At 40.4% G+C, this 25199-nt stretch overlaps 1 protein-coding gene across 3 annotated transcripts; it reads right to left on the minus strand.

The window, feature by feature from the left end:
* Positions 1-915: 915 nt before the first annotated feature.
* Positions 916-15262, minus strand: NUDT15 (nudix hydrolase 15). 3 transcript variants are annotated; one of them, XM_059996226.1, is made up of 3 exons: positions 15022-15262; positions 10119-10315; positions 916-2353 (listed from the first exon to the last, which is right to left on the minus strand). In XM_059996226.1, exons 1-3 carry the CDS (start codon positions 15177-15179, stop codon positions 2271-2273), a joined length of 438 nt encoding a protein of 145 aa, XP_059852209.1. In that variant the 5' UTR covers positions 15180-15262; the 3' UTR covers positions 916-2270. The 3 variants fall into 3 exon arrangements, 2 of the variants coding, with proteins under 2 accessions (XP_059852209.1, XP_059852208.1); XM_059996225.1 differs by lacking the exon at positions 916-2353 and adding an exon at positions 7004-7165; XR_009516850.1 differs by lacking the exons at positions 916-2353; positions 15022-15262 and adding an exon at positions 14626-14737 and having other exon boundaries at positions 7585-10315.
* Between the last annotated feature and the right edge of the window lie 9937 nt (positions 15263-25199).

Below are 25199 nucleotides of genomic sequence, written 5' to 3' on the forward strand. Positions count from 1 at the left end.
CCTTGCATGTCAAGGATTTTTCATACAAGCAATGGGGAACTTCTCAAGAAGTTTGGGAAGACAAGAGACACGACCAAATTTATGATTCTGAGAAGTCATTCTAGGAGTACTGTCAAAGATGAGTCAGAGGGTTAAGATGGTAAATTTTATGTTGTGTATTTTACCTCAATCAATCAGTCTGAGGGTACAGCTGCAGGAACAGGAGAGAAGATGATGAAGGACCTGGACCAGGGGAGAGGCAACCAGGACAATGTGGTAAGAATGGATCCAAGAGGCATGAAAGAAACAGAATGGACAGAGACTGCTTTATGTGGGGAAAAGGAAACTAATCTGAGCAACTAAGCAGATGGTAGAGGCATTCCCTTCGAGGAATACAAGAGGAAATTCAGTTCGTAATGTATCAAGTGAGAAGGACAGAGAAAATCTCACCTAGAGATGACTGGTGTGTGATTGGTGTGTGATCTGGAGTTTAGGAAAAAGGTTTGAGCTGAAGATAATGTTGTTTGCGGAGCCATCAAACAATAGGTGGAAAGTGAATCTGTAAAGAAAAACAGAAGAATAGAGGACAGAATACCAAGGCAAATTGAATCTGGTGATAAGCTTGGCTTGCTTGCTACTTAGTTCTGTTTGCCCATAAATTGTTCTTGTAAATAAAATGAGGAGTGATATAACTTAGTGCATATAAAGCTATTAAGTGACATTATGCAGAAAGCCAAATACTTAAACATTTTAAACATAAAAATGGGAAATCTAGAATGGGAATTTGGCATTAAGGAAGTGTGATAGATTCAATTTACAGTGTAAATATTATTAAGCATCTACCACAATATTTGGCACATAGTAGATGCAAATTAAATGTTTATGGGGGGCCTTAACTTACGTGTTCAATTTCTTGAGGTACATAAAATGGAAAGCTTAGTACACACCTCTCAGTCAATGCCTACTGTTATTTTTAATTTGCATTTTTCACAAGCAGTACTCAAGTGCAACACTGATTTCTAAGTACAACATAAATAATTTAAAAATAAAAGAGGCAGCATCAATATATGATTGAGTTTATGTTGGAAGACTTTGTTTCCTCCCTTACAGATGACTCCCTGAGCTCTCCTTCTCCACGATCCCTAAATGATCCTTGATGCCCCCAAGAAGAGAATATTTCATCTGAAGGAATATTCGCCTTATCTGGAAAGCTGGCAGTCCAGATAATGAAGAACTGCCTCTTCCAGGTGGATCTCAGGGAGGCCGAATTCACATGATGCTCCGCTGGGCAGACCTCTGCTCGGATGTTGTGAGGGTCAGTGTAGGAGCACTTGCCTATCTTGGGATAGAGGACACCTCGGGGCTTGATTTAGCAAATACATGAAGAGCTATTTCAGACTTGCCAGTATCCTGGCAGAGTGAGGTATAGACATTTCATGAGAATACTGCGAGTAGTAGTAGTTTTTTCAATTAAAGGCAATTCTCAAAACATTTAAGAATTAACTGCTTACTTAAAGAGCTCTAAATCCTGCTCTGGTCATTCACTCTTTTAGAGAGAAATTTACAGAGTGATTATTGGATGCCACTGAGCATGCTGGGTGCCGAGTAAGTGCAATCCCCCTCTAACATGAAACTTAGCTTTTTACTTTTTACTATAAATAAGGGCCCAGGTTGGTTTTTTTCTTTTCATTGAAATAGACCTTCATGTCTAATTTGGTGAATTTAAAACAAACAAATGGAAAACCTCACAAGCTCCTAATGAGTTTGTCTACTAAAAATTGAAAAGTAGCAGATACAGAAAAAACTCCTCAGGTTTGTGATAAGTTTCTGAAACTATAAAACACCTGCTTGGATAAGTACTGGCATAAAGACATATATCAATGAATTCCCAATCAACTATATTTGGGATAAAGCCATGGAGGAGTTTCACCTACAAGGCAGCCTGGGTTCTTCTTATCAAGCCTCCCATGTCTATCATTTAGGGAGGAGCCAGGGACAAACAAGGATTATGTCAGTTGAGGAAGGGAGTAAAACTAATGAGCAAGCAACAGAAGGATATGGAGTAATCAAACAGGAGTAGGAAAAACTGAAATTCATAAGTTCAAGGAATATACACTAATTTCACTTGGGCTCCTCTCACACTCTTAAAAAAAAGTCTTTTAAAATAGAAAATGAGATTTGTAAATGGTAAACTATACAATGTGCGTATATAACTTTGAAAACGTAAGCAATTAAGAAAACAACTTTAGGGACTTCCCTGGTGGTCCAGTGGTTAAGAATCCGCCTTCCAATTAGGGGACGCAGGTTCGATCCCTGGTTGGGGAACTAAGATCCCGCATGCCACAGTGAAGATCCCGTGTGCCGCTACTAAGACCTGATGCAGCCAAATAAATAAATATTAAAAAAAAAAAAGAAAATAACTTTAAAAATGATCTTCATTCACTGAAGAAAGATTCTTTTGTAACACATATTACAACAGTATTTGAGTCTGTTGAAAGGGCAAAATTCAAATGTAACCAGCTTTAGGAGAAGCAAGGGATTTTACAGAAATGGGCTCATAAAGGAAAGGATGTGAGTTCATGGCCTAATCCAGCAGTTCTCAAACTTTTTGGTTTTGGATCCTGTTACACTCTTAAAAATTACTAAGGACCTAAAGACTCAACACAAAAACTATTAGATAAATGAATTCAGCAAGGTAGCAGGATACAAGATTAATATACATAAATCTGTTGCATTTCTTTACACTAACAATGAAATATCAGAAAGTGAAAAAACAATCCCTTTTAAAATCATGTAAAAAAACCCACCTAGGAATAACCCTGACTAAGGAGGTGAGAGACTTATATGCTGATAACTATAAAACACTGATAAATGAAACTGAAGATGATTCCAAAAAAAAATGGAAAGATACCCCATGCTCTTGGATTGGAAGAATCTTATTAAAGTGGCCATACTACCCAAAGCAATCTACAGATTTAATGCAATCTGTATCAAATTACTCAAGCATTTTTCACAGAACCAGAACAAATAATCCTAAAATTTATATGGAACCACAAAAGACCCAGAATTGCCAAAGCAATCCTGAGGGAAAAGAACAAGCTGGAGGCATAACCTTCCCAGACTTCAGACAATACTAGAGTATCAAAACAGCGTGGTACTGGCACAGACACAGACATATGGATCAATGGAGCAGAACAGAGAGTGCAGAAATGAGCCCGCACACCTATGGTCAGTTAATCTTCCACAAGGGAGGCAAGAATATACAACGGAGAAAAGAGTCTCCCTTCAGCAAGTGGTGTTGGAAAAGTTGGAAAGCAGCATGTAAATCAATGAAGTTAGAACACTCCCTCTCACCATACACAAAAATAAACTCAAAATGGCTTAAAGACTTAAATAAGACACGACACCATAAAACTCCTAGAAGAGGACATAGGCAAAACTCTCTGACATAAACTGTACCAATGTTTTCTTAGATTGGCTTCCCAAGGCAAAAGAAATAAAAGCAAAAATAAGCAAATGGGACCTAATCAAACTTATAAGCTTTTGCACAGCAAAGGAAACCATAAACAAAAGGACAACCTACAGACTGGGAGAAAATATTTGCAAATGATGCAACCAATGTTGGGCTTGATTTCCGAAATACACAAACAGCTCATATAGCTCAATATCAAAAAAACAACCCAATCAAAAAATGGGCAGAAGACCTAAACACACATTTCTCCAAAGAAAACATACAGATGGCCAAGAGGCACAGGACAAGATGCTCAACATCACTAATTATTAGAGAAATGCAAATCAAAACTACAATGAGGTATCACCTCACACCAGTCAGAATGGCCATCATCAAAAAGTCTACAAATAATAAATGCTGAGGAGGGTGTGGAGAAAAGGGAACCCTCTGATACTGTTGGTGGGAATGTACATTGGTGCAGCCACTATGGAGAATATGGAGGTTCCTTAAAAAACTAAAAATAGAGCTGCCATATGATCCAGCTGTCCCACTTCTGGGCAGATATCCAGAAAAGATGACAATGAATTAAAAAAGATACACACACCCCCAATGTTCACAGCAGCACTATTTACAATAGCCAAGACATGGAAGCAACCTAAGTGTCCATTGACAGATGAATGGATAAAGAAGATGTGGCACATATATACAATGGAATATTACTCAACCATAAAAAGGAATGAAATAATGCCATTTGCAGCAACATGGACGGACCTAGAGATTATCATACCAAGTGAAGTAAATCATATGATATCACTAATATGAAGAATCTAAAAAAATGATACAAATGAACTTATTTACAAAACAGCAACAGAGACTCACAGATATAGAAAAAAAACTTATGATTACCAAAGGGGAAAGAGGGAGGGGAGGGACAAATTAGGAGTTTAGGATTAACAAATACACTAATATTAGATATAAAATAAACAACAAGGACCTACTGTATAGCACAGGGAACTATATTCAGTATCTTGTAATAACCTATAACAGAAAAGAATCTGAAAAGGAATGTGTGTGAGTGTGTGTGTGTGTGTGTATTAATATATATCTGAATCACTTTGCTGTATACCTGAAACACAACATTGTAAACAACTATACTTCATTTAAAAAAAAAATTACTAAGGACCCCAAAGAGTTCTTGTTTTTGTAGGATTTTATCTAGTGATAGGACCATATTAGGAATTAAAACCAAGAAATTTTAAGAATTCTTTTATTAATTTATTTAAAAATAACAAAAACCCATAACTCAAAACCATTATATGTTAACATAATTTTTATAAAAAATATAGCTATTTTTCTTAAAAAAAAAAGCAAAAGAACCAGTGAGAAGAGTGGCACTGTTTTACATTTTTGTCAGTTTCTTTCACATCTAGCTTAATAAAAGAGAGCTACACTCTCATGTCTGCTTTGCATTCAGTCTGCTACAGTATCACACAACATGCAAACTCCTCTGTACACTCAGGAAAGAATGAGAATGAAAAAAGCAAATGAAGTCTTCATATGACAAAAACAGCTTTAACCCTGAGGGCCCTTGAAAGGGTCTTGAGGACTTCCCCGGGCCACACTTTGAGATCCACTGCCCTAGTCTAATCGCATTTTACACATAAGGAAGCTGAATCTCAGAGAGATCAACTGAGATCCCAAATGACAGGGCCTGTTAATGACGGGATACAGATCCTGGATGGTTTGTCTCACTTCCCTTGCTTTAGGTTCTCAACTGGAAATCTGGGAAATACACCCTAAAGACCTGTCGTGTTTGCTCTAGTTGCAGGGACTGTCACAATATATTACCAAAAATTTTTTTGACTTAAATAAAACAAAAGAGGAAAATCAACAAATGTGATAAATTCTGCAACGGGCATACTGTGTTAGCACCTGAATTAGGTTCTCTATTAGAACTGAAACACTAAGACAAATTCTGCACTCTCCTCCATGCACACTGGTAATGACAAACAGCACAGTCAAACCACAGAGTAATATGGAAAGCAGAATTACCACAACGTCACCATTTATCACGTTTTCTGAGTCTGAAATATAATTCATGACACAATCCCCGAAAATTTTTCACGAGTACAGGCTGAAAGGGTATTGGGTATATTAAGAGACTCCAAATAAATAACTGGCAATTGTGTGGGACTTTTCAGCTAAAATGGAGCTGTTCTGAAATGAAGATATTTTTCATTCTTTTACAGGACCTTATTTTGCCTTTTATGTATGGGTTGGCCAAAAAGTTCCTTTGGTTTTTTGGGTAAAAATAAAAGACACATTTTTCATTTTCACCAAGAACTTCATTGAACAACGTATTCACCCTTTTGTTCCACTACCTTCTGCCATTTTTCAGGCAACTTCATAATTCCATCTTCCCAAAACTTTTTATCTTTTTGAGCAAAGAACTGTTCCAGGTGCCTTTTACAGTCTTCCAGGGAATTGAAATTTCTTCCATTAAGAGAATTTTGTAAAGACCGAAATAAATGGAAATCCGAAGGTGCAATGTCTGGTGAATAAGGTGGAGGAATCAGAACTTCCCAGCCAAGCTGTGACAGTTTTTGCCTGGTCATCAAAGAAACATGCGGTCTTGTGGTATCCTGATGGAAGATTATATGTTTTCTGTTGACTAATTCTGGACGCTTTTCGTCGAGTGCTGCTTTCAGTTGGTCTAATTGGGAGCAGTACTTGTTGGAATTAATCGTTTGGTTTTCCGGAAGGAGCTCATAATAGAGGACTCCCTTCCAATCCCACCATATACACAACATCACTTTCTTTGGATGAAGACCGGCCTTTGGTGTGGTTGGTGGCGGTTCACTTCGCTTGCTCCACGATCTCTTCCGTTCCACATTATTGTACAGTATCCATTTTTCATTGCCCATCACAATTTGTTTTAAAAATGGAACGTTTTCATTACGTTTCAGTAGAGAATCGCATGCGGAAATACGGTCAAGAAGGTTTTTCTCGCTTAACTTATGTGGAACCCAAACGTCAAAGCGATTCATATAACCAAGCTGGTGCAAATGATTTTCAACACTTGATTTGGATATTTTGAGTATATCGGCTATCTCCCGAGTGGTATAACGTCGATTGCTCTCAATTAATGTCTCGATTTGATCGCTATCAACTTCAACTGGTCTACCTGACCGTGGAGCATCGTCCAGTGAGAAATCTCCAGCACGAAACTTCGCAAACCACTTTTGACACGTTCGCTCAGTCACAGCACCTTCTCCATACACTGCGCAAATCTTTTTTTGCGTTTCAGTTGCATTTTTACCTTTCTTGAAATAATCAAGCATAATATGCCGAAAGTGTTGCTTTTTTTCTTCCATCTTCTATATTAAAATGGCTATGCAAAAATTCACCAATTTTGTTAAGTGTTTTTTTAAATACACGCTGATATGACAGCTGTCACAATACAATCCAACAAAATTGTTTCGAAAGAAGTTAAACACAACTAAGCACTACTAGAGCCATCTTACGGGAAAACCAGATGAACTTTTTTTTTTGGCTAACCCATTAAAAAAAAAAATCAGGGAGTCTCCTTGTTCACCTCTAGGTGATTTCCTTTGTATCCTACCAGATGATCCAAATCTTCTCTAAATGGATCGTAGCCTTGTTCCTTTAAACAACGTAGTGGCCAGAAAAGCTGGTCTAGGGGAGGAAATTCTTCCCAAGGAACCCACTCCCAACCTAGAAAAGAAAGGTATCAAAGCAATTTCTTTAGATGAAAGGAAACAAAGGATATCTATTTTGGCAAGTTAACCTATACTAAGAAAAATTAATTAAATTTAAAAATGATGGGCTTCCCTGGTGGCGCAGTGGTTGAGAGTACGCCTGCCGATGCAGGGGACACGGGTTCGTGCCCCGGTCCGAGAAGATCCCACATGCCGCGGAGCGGCTGGGCCCGTGAGCCATGGCCGCTGAGCCAGCGTGTCCGGAGCCTGTGCTCCGCAACGGGAGAGGCCACAACAGTGAGAGGCCCGCGTACCGCAAAAAAAAAAAAAAAAAAAAAAGATTTGCTACTAATGAAGTGCAATAGTGATGCTATGCATTAGCTTGGCTATACAAACATAATTTGCATTTAGAATGAAGATCTTAAGAAGGGAATGATGATCATTTAAAACATGCTGTTATTTGAATATGACGCCAAGTTTACAAAGGCCACATTGTGGTCAAACCCAGATTTAATGCCCCTGGAGAGAGAGAGAGAGAGAGAGAGAGAAGAAGGAGGGGGAGGGAGACACTCACAATGTGCTGCAAGATGCTCAATTAACTGAGTCGCAAGAGAGCTGAAGTAAAGTTTATCCTAGGGGCCCCCTAGAAAACGAAGCATCTGGATAATCCTTCTAAGTATAAACAGATGGCTAGAGGAAACTGAAGCAGGCAATCCAGATCCAGGACCTGATGAACATGGGGCAGAGGCTGCATGCTTATATTATAAAAAACGAAGACCCCCGAGTGCCTGCACCTTGGCCAGGTTATCAGCTCCCCCAGTGAACCTGGTACAATCCTGCCTCCCACTTCCTAAGGCATGAATAATTTCTGTTGTACCCTAGGCCAGCTGAAGGCCTTTGCATACTTTCTGTGTGTTTCTTTGTGTGACATCGTGATATAAGAAATAGGTATTTGGTCTTTATCCCTGTTTCCTGGCAGGGTTCCTAAAATCTTTGTAATTTCCTGAGTGATAGGGATCAGAGGAGCATCTTTTGTTTCCATAATAAGCTCCTTTCAACCAATGCTGAGTTTATGCTAATGAGATGGCTGGTGGCTGAGGACCCCTGGAGAGTTTCAGGATGGGGGCTGGTGACCAGGAAGACCCAGGCCTGATCACAGGGTTGGAACTTTCAGCCCACCTCTCACCCCACACTCCACCTTAGGGATGGAGAGAGGGGCTGGAGACTGAGTTAACAGCCAATGGACATTGATTTAACCAATCACAGTAATAATAATCCCATTACATAGGAACCTCCATAAAAACTCTACACAGCTGGGTTCAGAGAGCTTCTGAGTTGAACACATCGAGGTGCTGGGAGGGTGGCACATCCAGAGAGGGCATGAAAGTCCCGTGCCCCCTCCCCAGACCTGGCCCTACCTCTTTCATTTGGCTGTTCCTGAGCTGTACCCTTTAAAACAAACTGGTAATGTAAGGAGAGTGTTTTCCTTAATTCTGTGGGACATTCTAGCAAATTACCGAAGAGGGGGTTGTGGGAGCCTCGATTTATAGCCAGGCCGTCAAAAGTACAGGAGGCCTGGACATGAGATTGGCATTGGAAATGGGGGCAGTCTCATGGGACTGAGCTCTTTAACTTTTCGGATCCAAGTAGACAGTGTAAGAATTGAACTGAATTATAGGACACTCAACTGATGTCTGGAGAGTTGGAGAATTATTTAGTGTGAGGGTAAAAGTCCACACATTTGGTATCATAAGTGCTGTGAGTAAAAACAGTTCAGACTTTGCTAGCTCATTTTAAAGGATTCCAAGTAGTTACCTATTTTACAAAAAATCTTATATGACTCAACGGGCCTTCGGGTAGAACATGCCCTTCTGTTCATTCAATCAAGTCAGTCTGTAAAACACTTCAGACATGACTTATTCATTCTAGCAATGTCACTTCCTTCTGCACAGAAGCCCTCCCTGACCACCCCACCTGACACAACACCCATGCATCACTATCTTTACACAGCTTTATTTTTATTCTTACTCCTATCATTACTATCATAAAATATCTGCTAATTTGTTGCCTTTCCCCCCAGATAAAATGTAAAGTCCAGGAGGGCAGGGACTTTGTTTTAAACACCACTTTTCCTTTAGTGCTTAGAACAATGTCTGGCACACAGTACTCAGCAAGTATTTGTGAATGAAAAGATTTTCGCTGTTAGAGGAGAAATTAAACGTTTAGAGGGGTGATCCTACATGAGACCACTTGGATAAGGTTTCTTATGGCAAATAATATACTGAGTAAGTTTGATATTTTACTCTTTAGTTCCTTTTATCATGCAGTTTTACGAAATCTGAAGAGAGATGATACATGCAAAGCCCTAAGAACAATGCTTAGTACACAGTAAATAACAGAATATCAGTTATTGTCATTAAAGCTTTCAGAGCACTCAATTCAACGCAGAAGGTAACAGCTAAGTGTTTTGTCAGGTTAAGCATTCTCTATAAAAGGAAGTTTTACCTCTCTTGCACAGGTGAGAAAACTGAGGAAGTCACGTTAAATGTTTTGCTTAAAAATCAGTGTGAAACAAAATTAAACACTAACAATAAAACTAACGCTTACTGAGTACTTACTGTGTTCACTAGGCCAGGCCCGTTGTATGTATTAACTCATTTTATTCTTACAACAACGCATCTGAAGTAGGTACTATTGTCACAAGTGAGAAAAGAGGCCCAGAGACCTAAATAACTTGTCCAAGGTTACAAACCTCTAAGTAGAAAAACCAGGATGCGAACCAAGTAGTCTGGCTCTAGGCCCAGTTCTCTTTCCTGTTCTGTCCTTATGTATCCAGGATTTAAGTATATTTACATTCTAACTGAAGTATAATTATATTCTAATCTAATTTTCTTCCTATGGCAATATAACGTAATCTTCCTTCAGACCATGTGCTCTCATAGAAAATGCATTATTTATAGTTCTCTTACTTTCATTTTTCTCAGGCTCTACATTCTTTGGTTCTGAATCATGAGTCACATCCACCTCTCCTTTCATTAAAATAGTGACATAATGGTAATTCTCTTCCTCAACGAAAGAATTCACAACCGAGGCAAAGCGAACATTTTTCAGGTGAAGAGCTGCTTCTTCCCAGGTTTCCCTTTGAGCACATTCTTCCCAGCTTTCACTGAAAAACAGAAACACACCACCGTATTCAATTCTATTTATGCATTTTTTTTTGCCATGAAATTCCTGGCTAGAAATTCCTAGTGTAAAGCAAAAAGAGCTGTAATTGGTTCACGCTTTACAACAATAAATCAACAACCCTCCTTTGACACTCTGTTTATCCTATATCAAGTATCTGAAGACCAAAAGGACTTCATATTGAACAAAAAAATGAACTTTTAGCCAATTCAGCACTACTTCATGTGCCTGGAAGCAGCATGCAACCAGGAGGTGGTTTAATATACCAGTTAAGAGCACAGCTTTGGAGTCAACTAGACCTGGGTTTGAGTTCAAAGTCCATTATTTTCCACCTTAGACAAGTAAGAAGATAATACTACTTTCTCATGGGGTTGTGTTAGTTGTACCAAGAAGTGGACACTGTCTTTTCTGAAGGCTCAGAAGGCTCAAAACTGAGGGCAATAGGCAACAGGCATTCATGAAATATTAAAATACACTGATGTGATTAGTTCACCTTCAACGTATGATCCATAACTAGATATTGACAAAAACGCTGATATTCCAAGTTACAAAAACCTGTATATAAATTAAAACATTTCACTGCAGTTTTCATACATGAGACAAGACTAAAAATATATAATATCTCCCTTTAGAAATTGTTCCAAATGAAATTTTATACAATCAGATAAAATATGAGTATTGAATGAAAACAAATATTATTAAAAGAAATCATTAGTGATTCAGTTTTTCTAAAAGTCATTTCATATGCACTTTAGATTAAATTTCCAAATATTTATGAAGCACTTTAGTGTGATATTCAGCAAAAAAGAATATTGTTTCTCTATCTTTTCTACCTTGAATATTTTTGTATCTCTAATTATCTAAACTACCGTCACTACCCAGTCTACATAAGAAGACAGATCTTTGGGAGGGAGGAGAGTTGTGCGTTTTCAGCCTGAAGGAACGTTCCTCTTCCTCCTGATGAGGGGCCAGCTCTGCCTTGAAACCAAGTGAGAGGCCCTCCAAGAGAATTAGTCACAAAGACTGGGTGAGACTCTCAAGAAGGAGGTACTGGTATGTTACTCCCCAGTTAAAGACTGAGCTGTGGAACCTCATAGGTCTACCCCAGTGCATCAGAGTAGAGGTGCAGGAGGGAAAGAGCTCTTGTGTTAATCTGAAATGTGTCCCGTGGTGTTTAGGGATGCACGTGAATACACAAGGTGATGCTCATTCCCACTTTAGGAATTTGGAAGGCAGGAGAGTGGCTAAAGCAGCCCACGATGGCTGAGCAGAGAAAATGGGCAGCAGTGAAAGCGTCCTTCCCAACATGTGTTTTCTTTGGGCCAAGCAGATGCTACAAGAGACTGCTGGGGGGCCCGTCACAAAGAAAATGTAGCGTGGTGTGCTAACAGCAGGAGCTGGTGGCCAGCGTCACAAAAAGTCAGTCACCTATGTCAGGGAACTGTGCAGTGTAGAAATCCTTATAGGACTTCCAACCAACCAATAAACACACCCTAAGAAAGAGAGCACGCAGACTTCCCTGGTGGCGCAGTGGTTAAGAATCCTCCTGCCAATGCAGGGGACACGGGTTGGATCCCTGGTCCGGGAAGATCCCACATGCCTCAGAGCAACTAAGCCCGTGAGCCACAACTACTGAACCTGTGCTCTAGAGCCCGCAAGCCACAACTACTGAAGCCCGCGCACCACAACGAAGAGTAGCCCTGCTTGCCGCAACTAGAGAAAACCCGCGCGCAGCAACAAAGACCCAACGCAGCCAAAAATAAATAAATTTTAAAAAAGAAAGAAAGAGAGCACGCCTGTGAATACTGCACCCAGAGGGCACATAACATAGATCACAGCAGCACCACTCAGGTAAAAGTTTTGCTCCCTCTCCTCCTTCCTCAACACACCAGAAAAAGAAACCAGAAACAGTGAGAAGAGGAGGAGGTAGAGAAAGCAAAACAATGGCCCACACCTCCTTTCCCCACTACAAAGGAAAGCTAAATGCCTGGAAGAGGATCATAATAACCAAAATACGATTTACTTTTATAATCAAGTGAAAGTGAGACAGGCTGGGACTGGGACCCTTTACTGCACTGCTTGCACCTGGACTAACATCTCCTCTCCCTGAACAACAGAATACAAAGAAACTCTAAGAGACGACGAAAACTAACTGCACCCATGTACAGTTAGGGCAAACTGTGAACAAAGATACAAAAAGGCCAAAACCCAACTGCCACTTTGAGGCACCAGGAGCAAAACCAGGGTACCACACACGACACAGGCACCCGGCACCACCAAGGGGGTGGAGAGATCACCTAAGCCACCCCTCCAGCCCAAAGCACCTATCCACTCCCACCCTCACCCCGTTTAAGGGACCAGCTCACCTGCCTCAGAGAGCGAGCAAGGGCACCTGTTACCTCTCATGCTGTAGCATGAGTCCCAATAAAGTCTTGCCTGAATTCTTTTGTCTGATGTCTTATCAATTTCTATTGATTAAAGAGTTCAAGAACCCAGGTTGGTAACAAGAGCAAAACAATTGAATTTGCAGAAAACATCATGGAGAAGCAGAGAAGGGAAAGACAAATCATATTTGAAGACAATGAAAAGAGAAAATAAAGCTACTTCCTTCCTGTTTGTTTCCCATCGATTTAGCCCACTCAGTTTACCAGTTATACAAAGATAAGTGAAAGCACACATGTGAAGAGCTTAGCATAACACCTAGCACTTAGTAAAAAGGTCATTAAAGTTCAATTTTGGCCATTATCATTCAGTATGAGTCAAGACTCCAATACTGTCTTGTGTTACTGTTAGGACAACTATCTCGAACCACTACTCTAGAAATTACACATTCTAAATAGTGCTTAGTTTGTGATCTAACGTTGGCTAATGCTCCCCCGCCCCCCAAACTGACAAAGTACAATATGGTGTGCTTGTCTGGGCAATTTGATTCTTAATCTAGGCATTTTATTATTTATTAAGTGATAGCTTATCTTACTTATCTAAAAACGAGAAACTTATTGATGCTTTTAAAAATTCTGAAGACCATTTAAACAATTCCCTGTGCTAGAAGATAAGAATTCCATATTCTATAAAGATCTGAGTCTGATTAAAAGGCACTAGGATCAAGCCTCTACTTCTAACAACCACTTTATAAGAAATACGTGAATTAGAAGAATATAGTCATAATGTGAGAAATTCAAATGACCCATATTCAACATGGCATAGGAAGAAGGGGAGGGCGGGTACTGCTAGATTAAGAGACTTAAAAATGTATCAATCACATGCAACATGTGCCCTTCCTTTAATCTGAATTGGTACAAAAGAGTAAAAAGACATTTTCAAGACAACTGCAGAAAACAGTACAGACTGGGTAACAGATGCTATAAAATATTTTAAGGTTTGAAAATGGTATTGTGGTTACTTCTTTTTAAAAGCCTATTACAGATAGATACTGAATTACTTAGGGGTGGTGTAATAAGATGCCCGCTTTCCTTTAAAATAGTTTAGAAAACAAGGGGTGTGTGTGTCTGTTTGCCGGGAGGGAGGAGCAGTAAAGACGAAACAAGAACAAACTGAGTAACGGGTACATGAGGATTCACTGACTATTCTATCTTTATGTATGTTTGAAACTTTCTATACAAAAGGAAAAACAAGCTCTGTGTCTTAAACGCTTTATTCTCACTTTGAGATAGATCATCTACCAGAGCGCTTGCACCTGGACAAAGATAGAGGGTAAAAAAATAACTGCACGCATGCGCAGTTGGGGCAATTATAAACAAGCTATAAAAAGGCCACAAACCAACTGCCATTTCGGAGCTGCTGAGAGCAAAGCAGGGTACCACGCATGATTCCCACACACACCAAGGGGGTTAGGCGGGCCACCTAAGCTGCGCCTCCTGCACAGCCCGCAGATCCATCCCTATTCTCACCCCATTTAAGGAACCAGCCCACCACCACGTCCCCTCCAGGGGAGCCGAGCAAGGGGCACCTGTGTCTTGTTCTCGCTCCCTCTTGCTACAGCACGAGCCCCCAATAAAGCTTCGCCTAAATTCCTCATCTGGCATCTTATCAATTTCTATTGATTAAAGAGTCCAAGAGTCTGGGTGAATCCACCTTCTAGCACAATCTCAGCCTTTTTTCACCCTTGTGTAGAACTTTCTTTGTCGGTCTGACACATCATCAAACCACAACATGCCAAAGCAGAGAGGGACCTTAAGGAGTACAGCATCTAACTTCCCCATTTTAAAAAGAGAAACTGAGGCCCAGAGTTTCAGTCGCCCATTCGCTTGGTTAGAGCGCAACTAAACTTACTGGAGCAGGAAACACGGAATATATCCATGTGCGTTTAAATCACCAGCAAACCGTGCAAAAGCCTTAACTGACAGAACTACATCGACCGCGGCCTATAAACACCAACTTCCGGTCTCTCAAGTGCGAGCTGTAAGAAAAACACAACTCACCAGCCAACTCCCAGCCGCGTCAGGTCTCGCGAGGAGCTAATGGCGCAGGCGCAGCTCACACGGGAACGAGGAAATCTCTCCTTCAGCCATACCCAGCGCAGTGCCCCCTCCCGGCCCGAGAGGAGAAAAGAGGAACTCGCGAGAAACGACGCAGCGTCGGCGCGCACGCACGGACGCACGCAGGGAGCGAGGTCGTCCTTTCCGTGCACTTCCCGCTTTCCCCGTCCGCCGGGCAGCGGCTGCTTACCCGAACTCCAGGTGGCCCCCAGGAAGTTGGAATTTGCCGGCTCCAAATGACCCTTTCCTCCTCCCCAGGAGGACGCAGCGAGGATGCCTGCAGCTGGTCACCACTACTCCTACCCCGACTCCTGGGCGCCGCCCCCGCGCCTCCGCACTGGCCGTCATAGCGCGAGAGGGCCTCGCGGGCCGAGGCCGGAAGTGACGTTTGCTTTACCCCGCCCCCGGGGCCGCCGCCAATCTCCCTGAGCAGGTGAGGGACCGTAAATCACTGTGGGATTCCCCCGGGCTTCCGCCGCTTTTCCTTTGTGCTTGGTGTCTCCCGCATCTACGGGTCCAAACTTGTGAAGGTTGTTTCCTCCCGAGAGGCTCTGTGGCCAGAGTTTGGCTTTAACTAATGCTATTTACTGTTGCGCTTTCAGCATTATTTATCTACTCTTAGATTCCTCCATGCACTTAACCAGCCATCTACTTTTATAAACCTCTGTGTCTTTGCACATCTTTTTTTTTTTTTAAATAAATGAGCTTCACCACAGTAAACTCATTCCACTATGGCTCAAATCAGTGTGGTACTGGAGCAAGGACAAATAGTATAGAAATATCCTGGTATGAATAACTATTAACAAATCATGGGAAGAAAAGCACTAGTCAGTTATGCTGGGACGAATTAGTTACCTATTTAGGAGGAAAAATAGACGCTGTTCCAGTTGTTTGCATGCCATGCACCAACAAAAAAATCCCAACTGAATCAGAGTTGTAATGAAAACAAACAAAACAAATGACTGGTTTCTGGTTGGAGACTTTTTAAAAAAATTAATGTAAATTAAGTTTTACTTCTAAAATAATGTGCACATAATTTTTAAAAGGCAAATGGTACAAAAACTATAAGAAGAACAACCTTACTTTCTAGTCATGCTTCCATTCACTTTTTTTTTGGTACGCGGGCCTCTCACTGTTGGGGCTTCTCCTGTTGCGGAGCACAGGCTCCGGGCGCACAGGCTCAGCGGCCACGGCTCACGGGCCCAGCCGCTCCGCGGCATGTGGGATCTTCCCGGACCGGGGCACGAACCCATGTCCCCTGAATCGGCAGGCGGACTCTCAAGCACTGCGCCACCAGGGAAGCCCTGATTAAACATTTTTATAGCATTTCTCTTTCCACCCAGAAACTCAACAGTCTTCAATGTGGTGTGCACCACAAAAATACTCCATGGTATTTTCCCAAATAAAAATTGGTAACATATGAAAAGGATAATACATCACGACTGAATGGGGTTATTCCCAGAAATACAAGTCTGGCTTGAAATTTGAAAACTCAATCTATGTAATTCACCATGCTAAAAGAGGGAGAAAGGAAACACATATTATCATTTTAATAGATGTAGAAAATAATTTTATAAAATTCAGTACTCATTCAAGATTAAAAAAAAGCAAACTAGAAATAAAAGGGAATTTTAACAACCTTAGGTAAGGTATCTACAAAGACCTACAGCTAACATCATATTTAACGATTGTTAGGGCTGAATCATGTCCCCCCAAAATTCACATTTTGAAATCCTGACCCTCAATACCTCAGAATATAACTGTATTTGTAGACAGGATCTTTAAAGAGGTAATTAAGTTAAAATGAGGTCATTAGGATTACTCCTAATCCAGTATGACTGGTGTCCTTAAAGAACAGGAGATTAAGACACAGACACAGATACAGACAGAAGACCATGTGAAAACAGGAAGAAGACAGCCATCTGCAAGACAATGAGTGAGGCCTCAGAAAAAGCCAACCCCACTGACACCTTGATCTTAGAATTCTAGACTCTAGAGTTTGAGAAAATACATTTCTGTTGTTTAGGCCACCTAGTCTGTGGTACTCTGTTATGGCGGCCCCAGCAAACTAATACAACAGTGAATGACTAAGATTTGAGAGAAGCAAGGATAGCCACTCTCAGCACTTTTAGTCATCATATTGCTGGAGGTTCTAGTTAAAACTAGAAAATCAAGAAAAATCGCTAAAGGATAGTTAAACTGGAAAAGAAGTAGCTTATTCACAGACAATCCTAAGGAATCCACAAAAAAAAGCTACCAGAATAAGTGAGTTTAGCAAGTTCATAGGATTCAAGGTCAATATACAAAATCAATTATATTTCTATACACTAGCAATGAATAATCAGAAAATTCTAAAATTACCATGAAAAATGGAAAATATAAAATACAAGGGGCTTCATGGTGGCCCAGTGGTTAAGACTCTGCACTTCCAATGCAGGGGGCGTGGGTTCGATCCCTGGTCAGGGAACTAAGATCCCACATGCTGTATGGTGTGGCCAAGAAGTAAATAAAATAAATGGTCATGCTACTAAGCAACATGTACTAGACAACAATGTGGTGTGCTCCAAGGACAAAGAACAAGATAAACTCGAAGGGCCAATATTGCCAGAACAAAGAGTTACAGGACTCCTATCACTGTCAGAATGTGACCATTGCAATGTTCCAGAGCCCTCCCAGGCAGCATGCCCTGTCCCTTTCCCATCCCATATAAGGAAAGATATTTGCCCTGTTCTCACGCTCCCCACACTGAAAGTATACATACTCTGCCCAGTCAGCAGATGACTTACAGGTTCCCTGGCTATAAAAACAGACCAGAAACCCATGCTCATGGTCAACTTTCCCTGGCTACCAGGAATTCGGCCCACTGTTCTTGCAGCAACTCTTTTGAATAAACTATATCTTCCTTACATTCTGCCTTGTGTCTGGAAATTCTTTTCCAACCTGTGCTCGGACCATGATGAATAAATGTTAAAAAAATTTTTTAAAGTAAAATACTAAAAGGTAAATTTAGCAAAAGAGGTTCAAGACCTGTACACTGAAAACTATTAAACCTTACTGAGGGAAATTAAAGAAGATTTAAAGAAATGGGGAGAAATACTGTGATCATGAATCAGAAGACTCCATATTGTTAAGCTATCAATTTTCTTCAAATTGATTTGCATAAACTCAATGAAATCCTAACCATAATGCCAGAAGGCCTTTTTTTTCCAGTAGAAACTGACAGACTGATTCTAAAATTTGTATGGAAATACGAAGGGCTAGAAAAATCAAAACAATTAAAAATTTTTGGAGGATTCATACCACCTGATTTCAGACTTAGGATAAAGCCACACTAATCAGGAGAGCATAGTACGGGTAAAAGCATAGACACATAAATCAATGGAAAAGAAGAGAGAAACCACAAATAGACATATGGATTTTTGGTTAATTGATTTTTGAAAAATTTTCAAAGGAAATTCAAGAGAAAAGATAGTCTTTTTTTTAACAAATGGCGCTAGAACAATGTGACATACAAATGTTAAAAAAAAAAAAGAGCCTTGATCTATACCTGGCACCATGTATAACAATTAAAATGGATTGTAGACCTACATAAAAACAGCTGAAAGTATAAATTTTCTAGAAGAAAATATAAGAGAAAAGCTTTGTGATTTGGGGTTAGGCATAAACTTCTCAGATATGACACCAAAGGCATAATCCATAAAAGAAAAATTGTTAAGTTGGGCTTCCTCAAAATTTAAAATTTACTCTCTCTGAGAGACATTGCTATGGACTGAATTGTATCTCCCCACAGACTTACACATTGAAGGCCTAACCCCCAATATATCTGATTATGGAGCCTTTAGGAGGTAATTAGATTTAGATGAGATCATGAAGGTGGGATCCTCATGATGGGATTAGTGACTTGATAAGAAGAGACCAGAGAGCTTGATCTCTCTGTCCCCACCATGTGCGGAAACAGCCAGAAGGTGGCAGTCTGCAAGCCAGAAAGAGAGCTCTTACCAGGTGCTGAATCTGCTGGCATCTTGATTTTGGACATCTCAGCCTGCAGAGCTGTGAGAAATAACTGTCTGTTGTTTAAACCACCCAGTCTACAACATTTTATTATAGCTGCTGAGCTGCTAAGACAGAATAAGAAAATGAAGAGACAAACTTCAGGCCTGGGAGAAAATATTTGCAAAGCGTATTTCTGCTAAAGGACTTGGATCTAGAATATGTAAGGAATCCTCAAAACCCAGCAATAAAGCAAACAAGTTAATAAGTAAATAGGGGAAAGAATTGAAAATATATTTCACCAAAAAGAAATATGGGTGGCAAATAAGCACGTGAAGAGACTCGAGTCATTAAAAACTTAAACTACACTGAGGTACCCGTACACATCCATTACAATGAATAAGATTAAAAAAACCAACAACAACAGAAAAACTGGTATTACTCAGTACTACTGTGGATACAGACTAGTTTGAACTCTCATACATTGTTGGTAAGAATGCAAAATGGCACAAACACTTTGGCAAACAACTGACTATTTCATATAATGTTAAGCATATGCTTATCACACAACTCAGCAGTTCCATTCTTAGATATTTACCCAAGAGAAATGAAAACTTATCTTCATTCAAACACCTGTATGCAAATGTTACAGAGGCTTTATTTATAATCATCAAAAACTGGAAATAACTCAAATGTTCTTCAACTGGTGAATGGATATATCTACTATAGTACATTCATACAATGGAAAATGACAGCAATGTAAGGAGTGAACTTCTGATACACTTAACAACATGGATGAATCTCAATTGCATTATGCTAAGTGAAAGAAATCAGATATAAAAAGCTACCAGCTGTTTGGATCCATTTGTATGACATTCTGAAGGAGGTAAAACTATGGACACAGAAAACAGGTCACTATCTGCCTGGGGCTGAGGGTATAAGGAGGTTGACCACAAAAGGACACGAGGGATTTTTTTGGGTGAAGCAACTGTTCTATGTCCTGATTGTGGTGGTGGTAACATGGCTATGTGTTTGTTAAAACTCAGAACTGTACATTAAATGGGTAAATTTTACTATATGTAATTAAATCTCAACAAATCTGAGTTAAAAAAAAAAGAATAATGCACTGTGGACTTGAGAAAGGAAAAGTCAAGATGCCATTCAGCAGTGGTGAGATTCAAGACATCGCAGAGCTAAACTGCTCTTTTAACAATATCCGAAGTTGTCATCCTTGTGGGTGGAGTTGTGTAGATGATGATGTCTCCCAGAAAGCTAGCCTTAGGCTGGAGCTGAGGGGGGAGACAGGTTCCTCCTCTCACTGGGCCTTAGAGGATTCAAGGAGCCTGAGCTGTGGGGAGGTGGGGAGTGATGTTCACGGTCACAGGCATCTCCTCTGTTAAGGAGAGTAGGCTACTCCTAAAACATAGTAGGAAGTCTGGGGCTAAAAGGAGTGGGTAGGTAAGGACATTGACATTCAGAAGTCACATTTAGTAGACAGTTTAAAGTTTTCCTTTACTACATTGTAATTCCATTTTGCTATCCTGAAACCTTCCATAAAGTCTAGTTATATGTTACAGCCTGGTCCTAACTTGCTTTGAAGGATTGGGATGGGCCTGGGTTTACCCTCCCATGAAGAAGTGAAAAAAGAAAGGCATAGGGCCAGAGAGCTTTGAGGTCAAGGAGAATGTCTTTGATCTCACTGCCCCGTGTACTCAGAACAGTGATTAACACATGAGTGCCCTATAAATGAATACTTGAACGAAAGCTTCTCTCATTATCATTTAAGCAAACTAGAAAACAACTTCTCTCAAAATCTTTATGCTGATTTATGTGAAATACAATGGTTATGAAAGGAAAAAGGCACCGAGCTGATGATGTTTAGGACTCCTACAAGAGAAACATAAATCAACCCACATAGATGTTACTTATTCTAATTAGAGAATCCACACACCAAAGTTCCTTTCTGCGGGACCCCCAACCAGTTGAACAGGGTATACCAGTAGTTATTGCAACATTAGAATCTGACAGAGCTTTTTATCACCACATCTCCTCCTAGTTTATCCAGATTGCCAGCTGAAGGGTAGGTCACTCAGGCCCAGGGGCCCCTCCCCTGCCCAATTCCGGGACTTTACCAGGAGAGCACCCTTCTCCTCCTGCCCATCCACATGGAAATATTGCACACTCAGTCTGGAGGGTTCCCAAACTGATTATTTTGTCAAGCTTCAGTACATCATTTTTTTTTTTTTCCCACACTGCGCAGCATGTGGGATCTTAATTCCCTGATGAGAGATCAAACCCACGCCCCCTGCATCGGAAGCACAGTCTTAACCACTGGACTTCCAGGGACGTCCCAGTACATCCTTATTTTAATGAAAGCCTGTTTAATTTATTTTCCATACCTCTTCTATTTATTTATTATAATTGAATCAGCTTTTTACCAGAAGGTTATCTGATCTTACTTCACAATTTATACTTAGGCTGAGAATATTCCTAGCAATGAATTATGAAGTAGACCCTCCTTTATTTTCTGAAAAAAAAAAATCTAATACAGTTAGGGCATAAGATGGAATGATACAGTTAAAGCAGTGCTTTTTCCTCTTTCCTTCACCCATAACTCCTACTCAGGAGCTTGATTTGGAAGAGAGAGCCCACTGTAGCTGGATCAAGTCCTTCACCCCGCCCTGCCCTAGACAGCCCTGTGCTGATTGGATGTCCTTAGTTCTTATCCCACACCCTTATGTAGTATGGTATGGTATGTATTGCAGAAGAATCACAAATATAACTCATACTGCAACTCAGACGTGCAAAAATAATGACTTTCTTTCCCTCCCTCCCTCCCTCTTTCTCTTTTCCTTCTTCCCTCCCTCCCTCCCTTTCCCCCTCTCTCTCTTCCATTTTTCTCCCCAAACCTTGCTACTAGTTAGGGTATGAGTCTGTGCAGAGTTCATTAAATGTTCAATTTAATTCAAAACAGTTCAGTCTAATAAATTTAATCAGTCTCTTTAAATCGCGTTCAGGCTGTCTTAGTGTTTTTTTTTTTTTTGGCTGCACTCCACAGCATGTGTGGGATCTTAGTTCCCTGACCAGGGATCGAACCTAGGCCCCCTGAAGTGGAAACACAGATCCCTAACCACTGGACTGCTAGGGAAGGCCCCAGGCCGTCTTAGCTTAAACAACTGACCTCTCAGTAAGCTTTCTCTTCTTTATTTCCATGGAAGATGTCCAGATGTATGAGGTTGATGTGTGTGGTTTGTGCCATATTGTAACATTTTTGGAAGACAGTTTTCTTGAATCCATGTGGACTCAACGTGGTGCCCAGGGATCAGGCAGGCAAGAAATCTCAAGTGTCCGCACAGAGGAACCAAGGGTGACTAAACCCCCTTCTCCCTATCTACAATTACCAAGTATGCTTTGGTTCAAGGGACTCTTCAAGGCAATCTTCTCTCAAAGCCTCAAAGGGGAAGTGTGACAAGACTGGAGCAGGACAAAAGAATCTTCCTCCACCTTCACTCACTCCTTTCCTCTCTAGTTACAACTATCCTCAAGGGACAGAAAGAGAAGGTTGCTACCTTCCATTCTTTACAATTTATGGACTAGCCCTAGTCTTTCAGATTCTTAAGGAAGAGGTAAAGGTCTGATTTACAATATGATGTAAAGCATGGTGACATACTTCATGATTCTATTTTGAATGTTGGAAACTGAATATTCCATTGGTCTATCTCTTTGCATTCCTTCTGTAACACACACTAATTTTGTCCCCACAAAATGAATGTATCAGGTGGATATTACCTAGTGATAGATTAAAGATAGTATTAGCTAAATTCTTTGCTCTTCCTTCCATTGGGATGTGGAGTTTAATTTCCCTTCCTTTTTAGCTGGGCTAGCCTTAGCGACTTTCTTGACCAATAGAATGTAATAGAAATGATGTTCTGTGATTTCCCACGTGAGGGCGTAAGGATCCTTGAATTTTTTTTTTCCCCAGGCTCTTAGACTGCTCACTGTAGAGAATGCTGGGTACCATGTGAAAAGTCTGATTACCCTGCAACAAAAAGAGGCCACTTAGAGAGAGGGAGAGAGATGCTTGGCCATCCCTAGCTTTCCCAGTCATCCCAACACAGGCAACCAAATATGTGAGTGAAGAAGCTATCTCTGACATTTTAGCCCAAGCAGACATGACGTAGAGAACTGAAGAACCCAGCTGACAATGAGAACTGTGGGACTGACTACATATTTTGAGGGACCCAGTGCTAAATGAAACTGTGGAGCCCTTTTTCAAAAATTGTTCTGAAGTTCAAGATGGTGACAACCCAAGAATTAAACCAGGCATGATTTAATGAGTACGGGACCCTTTTATTTTTGAGTCAGCATAGGTCACACACCTGTGAAGCCAGACCTTCTCCACATATATAAGCCATATAATGGCTTCTTCTGTTTGAAGCCATTCTAGCAAATCTCTAGCCTTTTGAGCCATCCTAGTTATTATAAATCAAGAAAAATTCCCTGCTGTGCCCTGTGCAAATTCCTTACCCACAAAACCATGTACATAGTAAAATGGCTGTGGTTTTATGCCACTAAGATTTAAGGTGGTTTTTTACATAGCATTACATTAGATACACTTCCATTACAGAATGATATCTGACTGTCCCAAATGTTAACCTTTATGTGTATTTAACTAACAAAATACAAAATATTATAAAACCAGTTTGTAGCAATCATTAAAATGTTAGGCTGTGTTACAACACTGGATGACCCTTGAAAGCGTTATGCTAAGTGCAAGAAGCTAGACACAAAAAGCCACTTGTTGTATGACCCCATTTATATGGAATATCCATAAAAGAGAGATTCATAGAGACAGAAGATAGGCTACTGGTTACCTAGGGTTGGCGAAGGTTGAAGGGAAATGGGTAGTTATTGCTAATGGGTAGTGACTGCTTTTGTGGGCCATGAAAGTGTTCTGAAATTGTTGCACAGCACAACTCTGAATATACTAAAAACTATTGAATTGTACTGTTTAAATGGATAAAATGTATAATACGTGAATTATATATCAATAAAGCTGTTATAAAAATGTTTGGCTGGGCTTCCCTGGTGGCGCAGTGGTTGAGAGTCCGCCTGACGATGCAGGGGACACGGGTTCGTGCCCCGGTCCAGAGAAGATCCCACATGCCGCGGAGCGGCTGAGCCTGTGAGCCATGGCCGCTGGGCCTGCGCGTCCGGAGCCTGTGCTCTGCAACCGGAGAGGCCACAACAGTGAGAGGCCCACGTACCGCAAAAAAGAAAAAAAATGTTTGGCTGGTGGGAATTCCCTGGTGGTCCAGTGGTTAGGACTCTGCACTTTCACTGCCGAGGGCCCGGGTTCAGTCCCTGGTTGGGGAACTAAGATCCCACAAGCCACACGGCATGGCCAAAAAAAAAAAAAACAAACCTCTACTACTTTGTATTCAGACCACATGCTCTTCCAGCTTCTTTGAGTGTCACTCAAGAATCAGCTCTGTTGCATATACCCTGCTTCTGCCACTTGTACTCAATGTAGTACTGGAAGACCAAGCCAGAGCATTTAGGCAAGAAAGAAGAAACATGGCATTCCAAATAGAAGGAAGAACTAAAATTATCTCTGTTCACAGATGACAGGATCTTATATGTAGAAAACCCTAAATATTCTATAAAAAAATGATTAGAACCAATAAATGAATTCAGAAAAGTTGTGGATACAAAATCAACGTGCAAAAATCACTTGTATATGAATACATTAAAAATGAACAATTTGAAAAGGAAATTAAGAAAATTACATTTACAATAGCATCAAAAATACTTAGCAATAAAACTTACAAAATGTTGTTGAAGGAAATTAAAGAAGACACAAATAAATGGAAAGAAATCCCGTGTTCATAGGTTGGAAGACTTAATGTGGTTAAAATGTCAATATTATCCAAAGAAATCTATAGATCCAACACAATCCTTATCAAAATGCCAACGTTGTTTTTTTGCAGAAATAGCAAAATCTATCCTAAAATTCGTAAGGAATCTTAAAGGATCACAAATAGCCAAAACAACTTGTAAAAGAAGAACAAAAGTTGGAGATCTTACATTTTCTGATTGCAAAACATATAAAACTATAGTTATCAAAACACTATTGTACTGGCATAAAGACAGACATATAGACCAATGGAATAGAATAGAGAACCAAGAAATAAACCCTTGTGTGGTTAGCCACATTGTCCAGCCGTTAGCTTCTTCAGGGTCTCCCCGCTTCAGTGTTTGGCTGAGGTCACATTCTTCTCATGGTATTCCTCAGCCAGTGACTGAGGTCACAGTTAGAGTCAGAGGTACAAGGCATTTTTACCTCATGTAGAATTTATCTAACAGGCCATTTTTGCT

The sequence above is a fragment of the Delphinus delphis genome, chromosome 18 (genome assembly GCF_949987515.2).
Source record: "Delphinus delphis chromosome 18, mDelDel1.2, whole genome shotgun sequence".
Lineage (NCBI taxonomy): Eukaryota > Metazoa > Chordata > Mammalia > Artiodactyla > Delphinidae > Delphinus > Delphinus delphis.